Raw genomic sequence first — 19,354 nt, forward strand, 5'->3', positions numbered from 1 at the left:
GTTTTTTTGTATCTATTTAATTGCATGTGTTGAAGATAATGAGTAATGCTGACATGTTCACGTCATTGAGCACCGTTTGCTGATTATCAGGAGAAATGTACTAAATGGAACAGAAAGACATTGATTCATATCAATAATTCAGTGAGTGAGAGCATATGGGATATACCCAAGGTGATTGTCCTTCATTTGGATTAACCTCTTTAATGTCATTGTCTATCTTCTACCCTTACCTCTCCGAACCACCCATTTCTCTATCTGTCTCACAATACAACGCAATTCCACTGGCTTTGTTCTTCTCAGAGATGATTAGTTGATACACGTATCCTGCAGATTATTTATTTAGTTTTGCTTCACCACACAAACACATGGCCATTCATTCATTCAACCATTCATTCACACGCAATCACATACTCTCCTAATACACTAAACTCGGAAGAATATAAATCAAATTTTATTTGTCACAAACACATGTTAAGCAGATGTTATTGCGGGTGTTGCTGAATGCCTGCGTTTCTAGCTCCAACAGTGCAGTAATATCTAACCATTCACAACAATACACACAACCTAAAAGTAAAAGAATGGAATTAAGAAATATATACAAATTAAGAAGAGCAATGTTGGAGTGGCTTAGACTAAAATACAGTATATACATATGAGATGAGTAAAGCAAAAACATGTAAACATTAAAGTGAATAGTGTTCCATTATTAAGTGGCCAATGATTTCAAGTCTATGTATATGGAGCAGCAGCCTGTAAGGTGCAGGGTTAAATATCTGGGTGGAAGCCGCCTAGTACCGCGGGCCGCATTGGTGGTACTGTGTTATCCTCATAGCGAGTGAAGAACGTGTTTAGCTTGTCCGGAAGTAAGACGTCGGTGTCCACAAAGTGGCTGGTTTTCCCTTTGTAGTCCATGATTGTCTGTAGACCCTGCCATATTAATCTTGTGTCTGAGCTGTTGAATTATGACTCCACTTTGTCTCTATAATGATGCACAGGTCACAGTCAAATTAAGTGTGGTGTTTATTAGACAGGGTATTAAATCAACAGGAAATTATTTAGCGTGCCACTCTCCAGTCTCGATACCATCAAAGAGAGTAGAAGAGCATCTACCACATGATAAATGGAACATTTACAATGACATACAGTAGCTGTCAAGCAGGGAATTCTGGGAGATACACAAGGTCAATCTAAGGGCTGCTTAAAAAACACAAAGACATGACAGACAACCGCAATATAATATTTTTGTAATATTTGCCATTTTGCAGACACTTTTGTCCAGCATACATTTTTGTATAGGAGACCCAAGTGGGAATCGCACCAACGTTCAAAATGGGAGGAACACCCTTTTGTCCTCATCACGTCACCATCATCACAGTTTCTGCACAAGTCACCAAAGATGAATTCTCGTCCTGTGTTGCAAATCCCTGATGTCCTCACACTCAGTCTCAAAGTGTGTCGTGGCGTCATAGGAGCGAGACACAAAGATATGAACAAGGGAGATGGGATCAAAATAAACAACACCGGAGTCTCCACAAATTGTAATCCTGGTACAACTCAATGGCCTAGAATAATGAAACAATTTTGATATATTATAGTGAATTCGGTGGGTATCCTCGACCGGGGCTTGAACCCAGGTCCAGCGACTGTCAACCCCTTAGCAGTTACACCGAGAGATCCAAACCTCTCAACAAGGTTGCTAGGTGTTGGCTTAAGGTCGATACACTACCCCCTTTCTTTCAGGAGAGCGTGTTTCCATGCTTCTCTATTCCAAGTCCTTAACGTGTATCGAATTAAGGGAGTATCCCCGACCAGGACCTGAAACCTGACTCGAACACCAAAAGATCTGAACCTCTTGGCTGGGTCACTAGGTGTGGGGTTAAGGGCAATACAATATATTGATGGTAGCCTCTTATCTGACATTTCCTTCCATCATCAATAGGGACCATCATGTTGCTGACAGAAACAAATCTGTAAACCAATCACATGAATTCTTTAGTGTATTTTTTTTGTGTGTGAAATTGGTTGTGTGTCATTACAATATACTGTACATATGACTCTGGATGTAACAGTAGGTTGAGTGAAACTTTTTTCTTTAAAAAAAAGATATACTTTTAAGGATATTTGCTGACTCTATTGAACAGATAGAGGATGACAGTGGAGACAGCTATAGAGAGGTTGTGTCAAAGGGCAGTAGCCAGATTCAAACGTATGCCAACACAGCAAACATATGTGCCGGGGGCTGTGGCTAAGACTGCTAGACCACCTTAGGCCATGGTTGTGTAGAACTTACCTCTGATGAATGGGCTCCAGCAGTTCCATCCCAGGCTGCACTTACTTCTCTGGGTTACTGGTCTCTACAGTGGTGCTCACCATGGCGATATACATCCCCGATGACACCATGTTGTGAGCGTAGTACACCATACATAGATGTCTGAAAAACAAATAGGGTCAAGTTATGATTAATCCCAAGTCTAACATATTGTATTCACATTTAACCTGTTTGGTATTTGGGGTATTCCTTTGTCTAACCTCTAGTGTATTTCTTGTGCCATACCTGATTTCCTGTGGACTTTGCTTGAGGGATGATGAGTTGGCATCATGGGTGTATTTGATTGGATGATTCAGTGAACAGATGACCTGTGTAACCTGGCCCACCTTCTTCACCCAGCCCGTAGTTGGGGTGAGAGATCAAATGTATTTATATAGCCCTTCTTACATCAGCTGATATCTCTAAGTGCTGTACAGAAACCCAGCCTAGATCAGTTGTTTACAGCGAAACAGCTTGATAGAGAGAAATATTAGGTTCTACTTCTACTAATTTACCCTACTGACATTCAGCCCACTTTCCTGTAATTCATGCACTACCATTTCTCACTTCATTCATCCATTAATTCATTAATTCCCTCTTCAACACTCTCTCTCTTATCCACTCTCTAAGTTCACCAACCACTCACGGCTCCTTCAGATTTCACTGCTACCCCTTTGCCCTTGTCCATCACAATCTCTTCCACCTTTCTGTTTAACATGTAGGTCCCTCCATGCACTTAACATGAGACACACAGGAATAGTGAGGTGACTTTGGGGACATATACAACACCATCATAAAAACACTTGATGTTAATGTATTAATGCATTCTTGAGCGCCTGCATGTGTGTGTATTACCTGGCAAAGCCCTTCGGTAGTTACCCTAGCCAACACAATGGAAAGAGGTAGGGACTGCAGTTTTAGCGAGCCATAAACTCAGAATACAGCTTGAGCAGTCTTATGGTCTGGATGCACGGCTGGTCCAAGTAGCTGTGAAGGCAGGCACACGATCATGGAGATTCGAAAAGTTTGCATCTTGGCTTCAATTTATATTCTGTTGAGGCATATACTTTAGAGAATATGTGTGTGTGTGCGTTCCTGTCTGTTTTTCTGTCTGTTTAACATTTGTACTGACTTGTCATTGCGGTACAGGGCCAAGACATGGCCAGGGAATTCCATGATGTCTGGTCCCAGGTCGAACCGGCGGAACAACTCTCTCATGCTGGTCCTGTTGGGGTCCATGTCCTGGTGGGTACGCAGGTCGCCCTCCTCAAAGTTCAGGATGAACAGGAGCAGCTTCCTGAACCTGTGCTTGTCAAACAGCCCCATCAGATCTGTAACACACACCATGTTACATCCACAGCATGAGACTTTGAATGACATCATGTATTTAAAATCAAGATAATCAATTTGAGTTTACTTTGAGTCCTATGTGGGAATCCGTTGATGAATCTGAAACAAAGAATTTGTAAGTTACAAATATTAGTTATTTTGATGGATGTGTGTTACCTGAAGCTAAGGCCTCTGCCTCGGTTGAAGAGACTTTGTGGACTTTACTAGCCCTGTACACATAGCTTCCCTCCAACAACTTAAAGTCCCGATGCCGAGTTACCTCGGTGTACACCAGCATTTTAACCAGCTGACCTGAACAAACACACACAGAATAACACTACAAGAATGATCCTGACTCACGGTTAAGTTTGTTCTGAGGTGTCTGTCCTATATCTGAGTGTTATAAGATCAGGAAACCTTTTTTGTGTGTTTTTGGTATTTAACCCCTTATTTTAGGCCCTAAACTGTCTCCATACTTCCATTCATTTTTTAAATTGGTACAGATTAGTTTTGTGATTATTGTGCTCATAGAGCAAAACAATGTACATTACAGGCTCACCTTTCCATAGAGGGATCATATTAGTGTGTAGCCCAACCGGTTTGGATGCTACAGACAGAAGTTGGCAGATCGGCTGTACTGTCCCGTGATGCTTGTGGGGGTTCTAGAACAAAACGTGAGTCTCCATCTTTCCATAATAGTTTGTAGGCTGTTCGGATGGTACAGACGTTTTCATGAGAAGACCGATTTTAGGGGATGTCTCATGGTCTGACAAACACCACTCTAGCTGTGCCACCTTTCCCTGCAGATACGGAAGGGCGACATAGGAGGATGCAGTGGATTGAGACGTAGCCCAAGCAAAAAAATACATCTCTATTATAAATTGCTGTATTTCAATGGGGCTTTGTATTATGATAATTAGAAGTGAAATACTAAGTCAGTGAATTTAGTGGAAACCTGCTCATTTGTAACAAGCATGGTAACAAGCATTCATTGTTACACTGCTGTAATTGTGGGGCTTGCAAAGCAAGAGCCTCATCTTAGATGTTCTTTAGCACTCTATTCCTCCTACACCGTTTAAATCAGATGGAATATCCGTCTACTTCTCTGCTATTCATATCTGGTCGCGGAATCAAAATATTCACTAGGGATCTTACGCTACAGCTGTTTTAGTAACTGCATTACCACATCTTCTTCCAACTTTTCCCCAAAAAACTGAAGTTTTCACCACTAACACAACAAGTTAGAGAAAAATGTTACAAGGTATGAAATCTTCCCCTAATTCTCTGCTTGTCAAATCCGAAATCGGATAAGAAATCGTGTGTACCAATCTAGAACTAAGATCCGTTTTAGTAACCAATCGCCTTCTCTCTTTCTAGCTGCTGTAAATCATGTCAGAAGCCAGTAGATAAATAATTTTCCATACAACAGCCATTTGGACCACTAACCCAACAAGTTAGAAAAAAATATTGCTAGGATATTCAGCCACAGAGAGCAAACATTATGAGTGAAGAGAATAACCACAATTACAGACCCCAACAACACAAATATTGACCATTCAACAACTGAACCATAACTACAGACTAGATCCACACAACTACTGACCACAACCACACAAATTCTGACCACTCATCTACTGACCCCAACTACACATCTAGTGACCACAAGCACACATCTAGTGACCACAACCACTCAACTTTTGACCACAACTACACAACTAGTGACCACAACCACACAGCTACTGACCACAACCACACTACTGCTAACCACATCTAGTGACCACAAAAACACAACTACAGACCACAACCACATAACTACTGACCAAATCTGACTATCGATGGGAATTCAAAATGATTTGACTATTTTAATATAATCAAAGTACATTTTAAACTTTTGAAGAGCAAACCCCACAAGTTACATATCACAATTACAAGCAGTTCCATATTACAATGTAACTATGAGTTGTCACAGTTAACTACAACACTTGTTAGTGTAATTACACTGTAATAAGGACCCCTTACAATGAAGAGTTAATCATGCCTTTTGTTAATTTATCCACAGTGGATTGGGTCCCTATTCTGACAGCCGGTCAGCTCTTCGTCCTGTGTGTCTTCCTGCTCACCATCACCTCTGGCTGGATCTTCTATCGCTCCCTGGTGGCTGTGGGGCTGATTGCAATGGCTGTGATCGTAGATCAGCACTCCTACTCAGAGATACTTCATAAATACAGCCCCAGCTCTCCAGTTCTTGCATGATAATCATGTGAGATCCATTGTCTTGTCACCTCATTTTACCAAACACTCCTAGTAGACTGTGCCATAGCCTAATGACAGACCCCTCAGGAATGTAAATATAGTGAAAATGGGCATAATGTGAGGCGAGGTACAATCCAATGATGTAAAAAGTAAAGCACACAGTACGTTACAAAAAGCTAGATTTGCACATTGAAACAGTAGTGTTTACCAAGTCCGGCAATCACACCAAAGACCTAGAATCTAAGACCTATTTGTCTTGAGTGCTGGGAACTCAGTACGGACAGAATATGGAAGCAGAACTCGTTTTTCTTCTTTGCAATGGCAAATGATCTTTTACAAATAATTTAAAACTAACATTTACCATATGTATTTTGCTTGTATCTGTATTAACATCTGCCATCATCCAGTTCCCATTAACTGTCTCAAGAATCTTACAGTTAGTTATTACACACATATACAACAATTCCATACGTGTTAAACTAAGTGTTCAAAAATTGTCCATGTGGGTTTTTATGAATAGATGCACATGGAGTTTTATATGAAGCACATTTATTTCAAAAATTTTATGCCTGTGCATAAATCAAAAATTACAAAATAATCATAAAGACTATGGGTCACAGTGTATAGGTACCCCTCCCTGATTGGCTGTGGAAATGTTCCTCAGTTCAGTGGGCAGGGCTCAAGCACTTAATTGGCAGGTATGACACAACAATAGATCCCCTGGGGTGTATTCACTAGGAACCAAACAGATAAAAAACGGGGAGGGACCGACCTGAATTTGTCCATTAGAAATTAAGTTTCCATTGAAAAACGTTTTGGACTAATGATTACACACACCTCTGGCTGACTACATCAGTTACATGGCCGTACAGGTTCACAAGGGAAATGTTGATATGGCAGATTCACTCATGTACAAGTACAAAAAAGCATTTCCATAACCCCCATCATCAACATTGAATACTGACAAAACCATGACTATTTAACTTGTTTTGCTTTAAGACAGAAAATTAAAAGCATTACACCTTTAGTAAAAACTGGTGAGCACAGTCTTTTTTGGAGCGAAGGGGGGAATAGACCTAATTTCTTATCTTCCATCGTTCCCCTTGTACCCAGTGGGAGGCCGTGTCCCTCACGCCTTCCCTCCTTTTACAGTAGGAGGCATTTATGTCTCTGCTTCCCCCGCCGGGCCTGTAGCGCCGCCCTCGTGGCCATCTCAAACACTTCCCTCACCCCATCCTTGCTCTTTGCGGAGCACTCCATGTAGCCGAAGGCACTGATCCGGTTCGCCATGTCACGCCCCTCCTCTGGCTTCACAGGCTCCTGAGAGGGGTGGGGGGGTCAGAATGTGGAGTCAGGAAAGCCACATATGGATCTTCTGAAAATTGTGTGTGAGAGATTGAGAGAGAGAGAGACTGACTGTACCTGCTTCATCTTGGCTAGCTCTCTGCGGGTGTGCTCGTCGTTACGCAGGTCCTTTTTGTTGCCCACTAGGATAATGGGAACGTTAGGGCAGAAGTGTTTGACTTCTGGAGTCCACTTCTCCGGGATGTTTTCTAAACCACGGGGAAGGGCAGGAGTCAAGGCCAGTAGGAGTTAGCGAGAGCAAACTTCTTCAGCATACTAATCAAGGCTGTCCAGTAGGGCTGGGCGATATATATCGTGTGACGATAGAAAAACGTCTATCGTTTCATATTATGCTCTATCGTTTATTTCATTGTGTCGCAAATCACACTCTGTGAATGTGGCACGGAGACACGGAGCTCGTACCTAAAAGAGGGTCAACTTAGGTCGCATGGACGTGGTTTGGGTATGAAAAGTCTGACAGACCAGAAAACCGTCCTCTGCAAAATATGGCGCAGGTCGGTCTCGACAACAGGCTCAAACACCACTAACCTATTTTACCACCTACGCAAGAATCATGTGAAACAGTACGGAGAAAGTCTATGGATGAAACCCAAAAAGGTACAGTTGAGTGCTCAAAACAAACCCCCGACTCAGACGTTACAAGAGGCTTTTGCCCGCGGCACACCATATAGCAAAGAATCACGAAGATGGAAGGAGATAACAGCTGCCTTTCCAACTTACATCTGCAAAGACTTGGCCCCAATTTACACGGTCGAGAAACGGGGGTTTTGTGGGTTGGTGCCTACACTCGACCCAAGGTACCAAATGCAAATTGATATGTGACACGTATTAATGCCAAAATAACATGCAAAACAGGCAAGCCCCCAAAAATATATATATATATATTTTTAGGCCTTGCAACTATAGTTTAATTGTTTTCTATTTACTTTTAGATTTTATACATTCATTTTTTATTACATGCTTAATTTAAAATTTGCCCAGGTTCTAAATAAAATAATCAAATATGAGTAAGTACCTTTTTATTTGTTGAGTATAATTAAAAATGTAATAAGAAATAGGCCTCTCATATCCCGATAACGGGATATGAGATTTTGGCCATATCACCCAGCCCTACTGTCCAGGTAAAAGTCCTCTGATTGTGGGTGTAAGTGTGCTTTGCGATTCTGTCAAAGCTCTGTCACAAAAACAAGACCCGGTGTCACAAAAGTGAATGTGTATAAGTCTGCACAGTTGTATTGATGTCTGACAGAATTGGTATGTGTGGGTGTCTGTACGCGTAGCGACATAAATACTCACCCAAACTGTCGGGGCTATCAATGGAGAAGCACATGAGGATGACATCAGTATCTGGGTAAGAGAGGGGACGGAGCCTATCATAGTCCTCCTGGCCTGCTGTATCCCATAGTGCCAACTCAACCTGAGAAAGGATTTCAAGAGACATCAACCAACTGTGCCCAACTTCCCAGATAAATACTGTGTATCTGACCTATTATGAAACAATGAAGAGGCATGATGCAGAATGGCCAATCCAAATTTAATCATAGGAAAAGTCAGCAATACGACATAATTACACACAGCTGGGCAACTTACTGCTTAGAAAAATCAATTGAAACAAAATGTGAAATCTGCCAACATTGTCTGCCACTATTGGCGCTTACCAACTTGGGCAAGCCTCGAGTGAGGTTGCAAATTGGGAGGAGCCAGTGGTGACTGTTGGCAGATTTTTATTTGGGTAATTCTCATTGATCGTCCTGCTTTGTATGATAAATGTAATTTACAGCAAGAGAAATACAGGTTGAAAAAAAGAAAGGGAGAAGACATTACCTGTTTGCTGTCGACCTCAATGTCAGCGACATAGTTCTCGAAGACAGTGGGCACGTAGACCTCTGGGAACTGGTCTTTACTGAATACGATGAGCAGACAGGTCTTCCCGCACGCTCCGTCTCCCACTATGACCAGTTTCTTTCGGATTGCTGCCATGACTGAACAAACGAGTGAGAATGTTGAGACAGACATAAATACATTACAGATCAAAGAGTTGGAGCATGGATGGTACTGGCAACAGATGTTTTCAAGTCCTGCATGGGCCTCATATTACATAGTTAATAGTTACAGTATGTTAGCTGTAGCCCATTCATAGGCACCAACTCCCTTAGTGCATATAGATGAAGGTATCTTCTTCCTGGGGGACTTGTTAAGAGCCTGGACACTTGCTCAAAATGCTAACACGCATTGCTTGCGGTACGGTTTTGGAAACATAATGAACGTATCTTTTATATCAGGACAAAAAAAAAAAAAAAAAAAAATATTACACACCTTCATAGGGTTAGTGTTCCCACGTGATCATATCTCCATGTTACATAACATGTTTACTGAAAACAGACAGAAGAGACCACCTGTGCTCCTGTGTGTAAGCATGAGGAAGTGTAGTCCTTCAACTGGAAGAACACACAGTGTATGGATCTGTGCCAATCTGCTAACATTATAGTAAGTGCATCCCGAGTGGCGCAGCGGTCTAAGCACTGCATCTCAGTGCTTGAGGCATCACTACAGTCCCTGGTTCGAATCCAGGCTATATCACAACCGGACGTGATTGAGAGTCCGATAGGGTGGCACACTATTGGCCCAGCGTCATGTCCGGGTTTGGCTGGTGTAGGCCATCATTGTAAATAAGAATTTGTTCTTAAACTGACATGCCTAGTTAACAATACATTTAAAAAAATAGGACAAGAGCTTTTACACAATATAGAAACCTAATATTCCACAACTGACTTATTTACAGTATATTAGTTTCTAGGGCACAACATGTGCTTCAAAAGTAGCAAGAATTCCTTTGCCTGTATCTCAATCAAAAAAAGTATTTTCTGGTGCGCCTAAATTTTATGTGGTACTTTTTTAAAATTGGGAAAATGTTTTCAGAACTGTTTTCAAAGCGATGGTTATTGACTAGAGGTCGACCGATTCGGCATGGCCAATTAATTAGGGACGATTTCGTGTTTTCAACCATCAGTAATCTGCATTTTTGGACGCCGAATTTGGCCGATTACATGTCAATCCACGAGGAGACTGCGTTGCAGGCTGACCACCTGTTATGCGAGTGCAGCATCAAAAGGACATTGTGGCTACAAGGAGCCACGGTAAGTTGCTAGCTAGCATTAAAATCTTAGCTTATAAAAAAACAATCAATCTTAACATAATCACTAGTTAACCTAGTAATATCAACCATAACTAGCTTGTCCTGCGTTGCATATAATCAAAGTGGTGCCTGTTAATTTACCATCTAATCACAGCCTACTTCAACCTCGCCAAACAGGTGATGATTTAACAAAAGCACATTCGCGAAAAAAGCACAATCATGGCACCAATGTACCTAACCATGAACATCAATGTCTTTCTTAAAATCAATACACAAGTATATTTTTTTAAACCTGCATATTTTGTTAAAATAATTTAATGCTAGCAGGCAATATTAACTAGGGAAATTGTGTCACTTCTCTTGCATTCTGTGCAAGCAGAGTCAGGGAATATGCAGCAGTTTGGGCCGCCTGGCTCGTTGCGAACTGTGTGAAGACCATTTCTTCCTAACAATGACCGTAATTAATTTGCCAGAATTTTACATAATTATGACATAACATTGAAGGTTGTGCAATGTAACCGCAATATTTAGGACTTAGGGATGCCACCCGTTCGATAAAATACGGAACAGTTCCGTATTTCACTGAAAGAATTAACGTTTTGTTTTCGAAATGATAGTTTCCGGATTTGACCATATTACTGACCTAAGGCTCGTACTTCTGTGTGTTTATTATATTATAATTAAGTCTATGATTTGATATAACAGTCTGACTGAGCGGTGGTAGGTAGCAGCAGGCTCGTAGGCATTCATTCAAACAGCACTTTCCTGCGTTTGCCAGCAGCTCTTTGCAATGCTTGATGCACTGTTTATGACAAGCCTATCAACTCCCGAGATTAGGCAGGCAATACTATAGTGCCTATAAGAACATCCAATAGTCAAAAGGTATATGAAATACAAATAGTAGTGAGAGAAATAGTCAAATAATAACTACAACCTAAAACTTCTTAACTGGGAATATTGAAGACTCATGTTAAAAGGAACCACCAACTTTCATATGTTCTCATGTTCTGAGCAAGGAACTTAAGCTTTTTTAACATGGCACATATTGCACTTTTAATTTCTTCTCCAACAGTGTTTTTGCATTATTTATGTTTCATTATTTATTTGAGACTAAATTGATTTAGCTATTATATTAAGTTAAAATAAGTGTTCATTGTTCATTCAGTATTGTCGTAATTGTCATTATTACAAATATATATATATAAACAACTGCCGATTAATCGGTATCGGCTTTTTTCGGTCTTCCAATAATCGGTATCGGTGTTGTATAATCATAATCGGCCGACCTCCATTATTGACATTGCTAACGCAGTGTTGAAATTATAGCTAACCGCTGAAAACCCAATGGAGAGAAGAGTTTGAGAGCTATGTTAGTGGGTAGCCCAATGTTGGATGAATTGTTACTCTTTTGTCCAAGGATCTTACATGTTTTGTTAAAAGGGAGAATTGACTCCGGTAGCCAAAACAGCCAAATACTCCATATTGAAACGATTCTCAATTGCAGCACAGTTCTAGAAACATAAACACCTCTACTTTCATATATCAAAATCATTTTACAAATGCAAAAAAAAATTTAAAGTTGCAACAGACAGTATTTTTCAGTGAGAACAAGTTTGTCTTCTGTTTACACACAAGTGTTCGGGGACACATATAGCTAATTAGCACAGGTAGTCCACTGTCTTCCATCTGTTTTCCATAAAACAAGCGCTATAACATGGAGATATGGCCATGTGGGAACCCTAACACTATAAAAAGGTGTGTATCAATTTATTTTCGCCAATATGAAATGATCTTATACTTCCAAAACCATACCGCAAGCGTTGTGTTAATGTTCAGACTGAACATCATTGCTCTTAATAAAACTCCGCCTACAGATGACACCTTCTTCCAATGACGCTTAGCTACACTATATATACACTAAAGTATGTGTACACCCATTAAAATGAGTGGATTTGGCCATTTCAGCCACACCCGTTGCTGACAGGTGTATAAAATCAAGCACGCAGCCATGCAATATCCATAGACAAACATTGGCAGTAGAATGGCCTTACTGAAGAACTGTGACTTTCAACGTGGCACTGTCATAGGATGCCACCTTTCCAACAGTCAGTTCTAAAAATGTCTGCCCTGCTAGAGCTGCCCGCGTTAACTGTAAGTGCTGTTACTGTGAAGTGGAAACTTCTAGGAGCAACAACGGCTTAGACGCAAAGTGGTAGGCCACACAAGCTCACAGAACAGGACCGCCGAGTGCAGAAGCACATAAAAATCGTCTGTCCTCTGTTGTAACACTCACTACCGACTTCCAAACGGCCTCTGGAAGCAACGTCAGCACAAGACCTGATAGTCAGGAACTTCATGAAATGGGTTTCCATGGCCGAGCAGCCACACACAAAACTAAGATCACCATGCGCAATGCCAAGCCTCAGCTGGAGTGGTGTAAAGCTCGCCGCCATTGGACTTCGGAGCAGTGGGAATGCGTTCTCTGGAGTGACGAATCACGCTTAAACATCTGGCAGTCCAACGGACGAATCTGGGTTTGGCGGATGCCAGGAGAGCACTACCCGCCCCAATGCATAGTGCCAACTGTAAAGTTTGGTGGAGGAGGAATAATAGTCTGGGGCTGTTTTTCCTGGTTCGGGCTAGGCCCCTTAGTTCCAGTGAAGGGAAATCTAAACACCACAGCATACAATGACATTCTAGACGATTCTGTGCTTCCACATGTGGTAACAGTTTGGGGAAGTCCCTTTCCTGTTTCAGCATTAATGCCCCTGTGCACAAAGTGAGGTCAATATAGAAATGGTTTGTTGAGATCAGGGTGGAAGAACTTGACTGGCCTGCACAGAGCCCTGACCTCAACCCCATCAAAACACCTTTGGGATAAACTGGAACACTGACTGCGAGCCAGGCCTAATCGCCCCAACATCAGTGTCCAACCTCACTAATGATCTTGTGGCTGAATGGAAGCAAGTCCCTCCAGCAATGTTCCAACATCTAGTGGAAAGCCTTCCAAAAAGAGCAGAAGCTGTTATAGCAGCAAACGGGGGACCAACGTCATATTAATGCCCAAGATTTTGGAATGAGATGTTAGATGAGCAGGTGTCCACGTACTTTTGGCCATGTAATGTAATGAGTTATGATCAGGGTATATGTTAGCCGTAGCTATCTTTGTAGCAGTGGTGGAACTGTATTTTGAAATGAAATAACGGGATGAAATAAAGGGACAGCTCTCACTTCAAAATATGAATTTGTCAAAATCATTGATTAATTCATATGATCAAATAGGCCTCCTGTAGGATTTGTGATCTGGAACAACACAGCTAGACTGTGTCTAATGTTATGAATACACTAAGGATACTTTTCAGATAAGGATTATTTTAATTCATTCAGGAACATAAGTCTCAGATCAAAATGTATCGATTGTGCATATTTGAATGTCAATCAGAATAACAGTAGTTGACGCAGCTAAAGTAGCTAGCTAACTGAGTGGGATATCAAAACAAGATAACGAGCAAGCTAATATATTGTAACGACCCTGGGTTTATAGGCGCGGAAATCGACTCTGCCGTTCGAGCATGCTTTTGCGGCACAGTCGATGGCGCGCCGGACCTCAGGTCGAGACCTGCTCCCTGCTGTTTCATTACAGTATTATCTATCCCCCTCCTCACAACAGTAGGCTATTTTTGCTCGCTAACGGTGCAGCAAACGTAGCTAATTTACTGGCTTACCTACTTGATTAGCCACAAGATAAATAAAAAGTTGATGAATTAAACTAGGCAAGTCAGTTAAGAACCAAATTCTTATTTACAATTACGGTCTACCAAAAGGCCTCCTGCGGGGACGGGGATTAAAAGTACAAATATAGGAAAAAAACTACACTAAATAAAGAAAAACCTAAGACGACAACAGCATGGCAGCAACCCATGACAACACTGCATGGTAGCAACTAGCTAGGCAACTAACAGAAGGGTTGTTACCCAGCTAACTAACTTTACTAACAAATAACGTTAGATAGCTTAGCTAGTTCTAGCTAGCTAGCTCAACACGAAATAAAAGTTGCTAGCTCGTAGCTAGTCAACACGTGTTATTAATTGATCCGGCCATGTCTGATATTGCAGGGCAAGAATACCACGTAAACAACACTAGCTAACTAACTAGTTAACGTTATCTTTGTGAAAATAACTAATTTGCCAACGATAGCTTGCTAGCGTATTAGATTAGCCTATCAGATGCGGAAGTGATGGGTGGCTAGCTTTCTAACTGGCAAGGTTGAAGAGGAAAATACATTTAGACCTGGTTAACTATGTTAGTTAGCTATACTACTGCATTATTGGTTTCTGAGTTATATTGGCAACATTCCTGTAATCCAATTAGGCTTACCTCTGGCCAATAGATAGCTAGCTAGTTTGTTGTTTTCTTGATAATGTCTCGGTCTCACGCTTGACTAGTTAGCTTGTGTTAGGCTAGTAGCTCCCAACCGTGTTTGAGGGGGCGCTCTGAAACAGACCGCGAGGAGGAGGTGCTTGACTCGGACTGCGTAGGACGGGTGGTAACTGAAAAATCTTTGATGACCCGGACAGCAAAGTCTGTGTACAGTCAGGGTTTCCTCCCTCTTTATGGACACTGACTGAAGCCACACAGTTCCGAACATGGCTTCAACAGAGATGCCCTATTTCACCCCATCGTTCAGACTGAAACGGTGTGTTTATTTGTCACAAGAAAGATATATCTCTAGATGGACCTTGGCAAAAACACCAGAAAATGAATTGATTCTCAAATAATTAATAATTATAAATAATAATGATCATAGTTAATTGATCATTATGATGAATGATAATCCACTGATCGAGTATAAACGTCCCTGCTAAGAAATGAGTAAAGGTTACCCGAGTGGCGCAGCGGTCTAAGGCACTGCATCTCACTCATCTCATACAGACCCTGGTTCGAATCCAGGCTGTATCACATCTGGCCGTGATTGGGAGTACCATAGGGCGGGGCACAATTGTCCCAGCGTCGTCCAGGTTTGGCTGGGGTAGGCCGTCATTGTAACTAAGAATTTGTTCTTAACTGACTTGCCTAGTTAAATAACATAAAAATGCCCTTGATCATGACTCAGTTCCATTACATTACACCTCAATCAGTGGACAAAGGCTTCGTCTTCTTTGAGATTGGGTTGGCGGATCGCATCCTACGTTTAAGGTGGGTACACCGCCACCTACTGTACGGGAGGTTATTATTTTATTAGTCCTGTGAAGCCCTAGACCCATCCCCCCCACACTACACCTCACCCAAACGCCAATCCCGTCCAGTCTCTATGAAGGAGTATTCGGATGTTTTGGCTTCCAGAGCCAATTCTCCCTTTAAACAGAACATGTAAGGTCCTTGGATTAAAGCGTAATGTTAGGCTCCTTTACTCCAATATTTGGCTAGAGTAAAAGACCTTCTATCAATCACCTTTTTTTATAAAGCCCTTTTTACATCAGCAGATGTCACAAAGTGCTAATAGAGAAACCCAGCCTTAAACCCCAAACAGCAAGAAATTCAGATATAGAGGCACGGTGGCTAGGAAAAACTCCTTAGGAAGGCAGTAACCTAGGAAGAAACCAGGCTCTGAGGAGTGGCAAGCCCTCTTCTAGCTGTGTTGGGGGGAGATTATAAGAGTACATGTGTTACAATATAGCTTCCGTCCCTCTCCTCACCCCTACCTGGGCTCAAACCAGGGACCCTCTGCACATCGGTTACACATAACCAACAATGCAGTTTTAAGAAAATACGTAAACAAGAGTAAGAGATAAGAATAACAAATAATTAAAGAGCAGCAGTAAAAAACAATAGCAGGGCTATATACAGAGGATATATGTACAGAGTACATTTTTATTTGACCTTTATTACACTAGGCAAGTCAGTTAAGAACACATTCTTATTTATAATAAAGGCCTAGGAACAGTGGGTTAACTGCCTTGTTCAGGAGCAGGACAGATTTTTACCTTGTGAGCTCGGGGATTCGATCTAGTAACCTTTTGGTTACTGACCCAATGCTCTAACCACTCTGCTACCTGCCGCCCCATGCGTGTGCACGAGGTACTTGAAGTAATATGCACAGGTATGTAGAGTTATTAAAGTGACTTTGAATAGATAATAACAGAGAGTAGCAGCAGTGTAGAAGAAGATGGCAATGCAAATAGTCTGGCCATTTGATTAGCTGTTCAGGAATCTTATGGCTTGGGGGAAGAAGCTGTTTAGAAGCCTCTTGGACCTAGACTTGGCACTCCGGTACCGCTTGTTGTGCGGTAGCAGAGAGAACAGTCTATGACTAGGGTGGCTGGAGTCTTTGACAATTTTTAGGACCTGACACTGCCTGGTATGGAGGTCCTGAATGGCCGGAAGTTTGGCTCCGGTGATGTGCTGGGCCGTTCACTCACTACCCTCTGTAGTGCCTTGCGGTCGGAGACGGAGCAGTTGCAACCCATCAGGATGCTCGCAATGGTGCAGCTGAAAAAACCTTTTGAGGATCTGAGGACCCATGCCAAATATTTTCAGTCTCCTGAGGGAGAATAATTTTTGCCATGCCCTCTTCACGACTGTCTTAGTGTGCTTCGACCATGTTAGTTGGTTGGTGATGAGGACGGCAAGGAACTTGAAGCTCTCAACCTGCTCCACTACAGCCCCATCGATGAGAATGGGGGAGTGCTCGGTCCTCTTTTTCCTGTAGTCCACAATCATCTCCTTTGTCTTGATGTCATTGAGGGAGAGGTTGTTGTCCTTGAACCACTGCCAGGTCTCTGACCTCTTCCTTATAGGCTGTCTCATTGTTGTCGGTGATCAGGCCTTCCACTGTTGTGTCATCGGCAAACTTAATGAAATGATGGTGTTGGAGTCGTGCCTGGCCGGGCAGTCATGAGTGAACAGAGAGTACAGGAGGGGACTGAGCACGCACCGCTGAGGGGCCCCGTGTTGAGGATCAGCGTGGCGGATGTGCTGTTACCTACCCTTACCACCTGGGGGCGGCCGGTCAGGAAGTCCAGGATCCAGTTGCAGAGGGAGGTGTTTAGTCCCAGGGTCCTTAGCTTATTGATGAGCTTTGAGGGCACTATGGTGTTGAACGCTGAGCTGTAGTCAATGAATAGCATTCTCACATAGGTGTTCCTTTTGTCCAGGTGTGAAATGGCAGTGTGGAGTGCAATGAAGATTGCATCATCTGTGGATCTGTTGGGGCGGTTTGCAAATTGGAATGGGTGCTTTAATGTGTTTGGACCCCAGGAAGAGTTGCTGCTGCCTTGGCAACAGCAAATGGGGATCCCTAATGAATACAAATACACCTACACATTTCGAGTCTCATAGCAAGGAGTTTGAATACCTATGTAAATAAGGTATTTCTGTTTTTATTATTTATACATTTGCAAACATTTCTAAAAGCCTGTTTTCACTTTCTCATTATGGGGTATTGTGTGTAGATTGATGAGAAAAAAATGATTTTAGACATTTTAGAATAAAGCTGTAACATAACAATATGTGGAAAAAGTGAAAGGGTCTGAATACTTTCCGAATGCACCGTACATCATTGGTACCATAGCATACATACAAAAGATGTGATAGACAACTCATTTTGAATTATTGGAAACAGCTCGCTAAACAATGGATGACAATAAGTTCAGTCTGTCTGTAATGCTTCACAATGCTATGTGTGTGTGTACATGTGTTTGTATGTGTGTCTGTTTTTATGTGTGTGTGTGTGTTTGTATGCCCCTCTCTGTGTGTGTGTGTTTGTATGCCCCTCTCTGTGTGTGTGTGATTGTATGCCCCTCTCTGTGTGTGTGCTTGTTTGCCCCTCTTTGTGTGTGTGTGTGTGTGTGTGTGTGTACACTCTGTCCTCTGTTCGTGTATTAATGACCAGTGCTCTGGCTCTAATCCTGATAAGAGGCTTTCTTAGCACTAGTCAATTCCCCTCTTGGAAACCAACTCAGGCGTAATGTTCCATTGAAATGCTCCCAGCAATAGGCTTAATGCTAATAATTTTCCCATGTGACTGTTTACGAAACCTGTTTACACAAAACACATAGATTTTTGATAAATATTAAAATCGTACAATATGAAGATCACTCCGTTTTTTTCACCAGCATCCTTTCATCTGTGAAAGATGACAGGGAGTACAGCAGCAAAGTGTAAGAACGGTTTACTTAATATTATACCTAAAATTCCTGTTCATTCCTGCTGAAGAAATTTCTATTTTTTCCTGGCTACTGCTACTCTGTAATAGTCTGTTAGTGACGGTTTACAATAGATTATGGGTCAGACAAAAGACGTAGAAGAGACATTATTTTTTTTACTATAAAAGAGATTTATTTGAAACAATAGACACAAAATCCATATAATGTAATTATATTAATATTAAAGTAAACAGTATAAATGGTGTCCGGTTCATGGATGTCTGTACGAGCAGCCCAAGTCCCAGTGAGACTTTAAAGTCCTACTCTTCCAAAGGCAACACTGCACTTTGTTTCCACGCTCCACTGTCCAGCTGAGCTGAGTCAGAGGCTATCTCTGACCCTATAAATAAATAAAAAATCTAATCAAATTTATTTGTCACATACACATGGTTAGCAGATGTTAATGCGAGTGTAGCGAAATGCTTGTGCTTCTAGTTCCGACAATGCAGTAATAACCAACGAGTAATCTAACTAACAATTCCAAAATGACTAGTTTATACACACAAGTGTAAAGGGATAAAGAATATGTACATAAGATATATGAATGAGTGATGGTACAGAGCGGCATAGGCAAGATGCAGTAGATGGTATCGAGTACAGTATATACATATGAGATGAGTAATGTAGGGTATGTAAACAAAGTGGCATAGTTTAAAGTGGCTAGTGATACATGTATTACATAAAGATGCAGTAGATGATATAGAGTACAGTATATACGTATACATATGAGATGAATAATGTAGGGTATGTAAACATTAT

General features: G+C 41.6%; 1 protein-coding gene and 1 pseudogene across 1 annotated transcript; both read right to left on the reverse strand.

The window, feature by feature from the left end:
• Positions 1–2,331: 2,331 nt before the first annotated feature.
• Positions 2,332–4,119, reverse strand: LOC109891335 (rab GDP dissociation inhibitor alpha-like; annotated as a pseudogene).
• A 2,138-nt stretch (positions 4,120–6,257) lies between these two features.
• LOC109891336 (transforming protein RhoA) lies at positions 6,258–15,049 on the reverse strand. Its single transcript, XM_020483797.2, has 5 exons — positions 14,769–15,049; positions 9,080–9,237; positions 8,552–8,672; positions 7,313–7,443; positions 6,258–7,210 (listed from the first exon to the last, which is right to left on the reverse strand). The coding sequence occupies exons 2-5, from the start codon at positions 9,233–9,235 to the stop codon at positions 7,037–7,039; spliced, it is 582 nt and encodes a 193-aa protein (XP_020339386.1). The 5' UTR covers positions 9,236–9,237; positions 14,769–15,049; the 3' UTR covers positions 6,258–7,036.
• Positions 15,050–19,354: the final 4,305 nt, after the last annotated feature.

This window comes from Oncorhynchus kisutch, linkage group LG5 (assembly GCF_002021735.2).
Source record: "Oncorhynchus kisutch isolate 150728-3 linkage group LG5, Okis_V2, whole genome shotgun sequence".
NCBI lineage: Eukaryota > Metazoa > Chordata > Actinopteri > Salmoniformes > Salmonidae > Oncorhynchus > Oncorhynchus kisutch.

Coding starts and splice junctions, on each gene's coding strand:
- LOC109891336 (XM_020483797.2), bottom strand. CDS start 9,235: ATGGCAGCAATCCGAAAGAAACTGGTCATAGTGGGAGACGGAGCGTGC. Junction 7,444..8,551: donor TGATAGCCCCGACAGTTTGG/GTGAGTATTTAT, acceptor CCCGTGGTTTAG/AAAACATCCCGGAGAAGTGG. Junction 7,211..7,312: donor AGCTAGCCAAGATGAAGCAG/GTACAGTCAGTC, acceptor CACCCCTCTCAG/GAGCCTGTGAAGCCAGAGGA.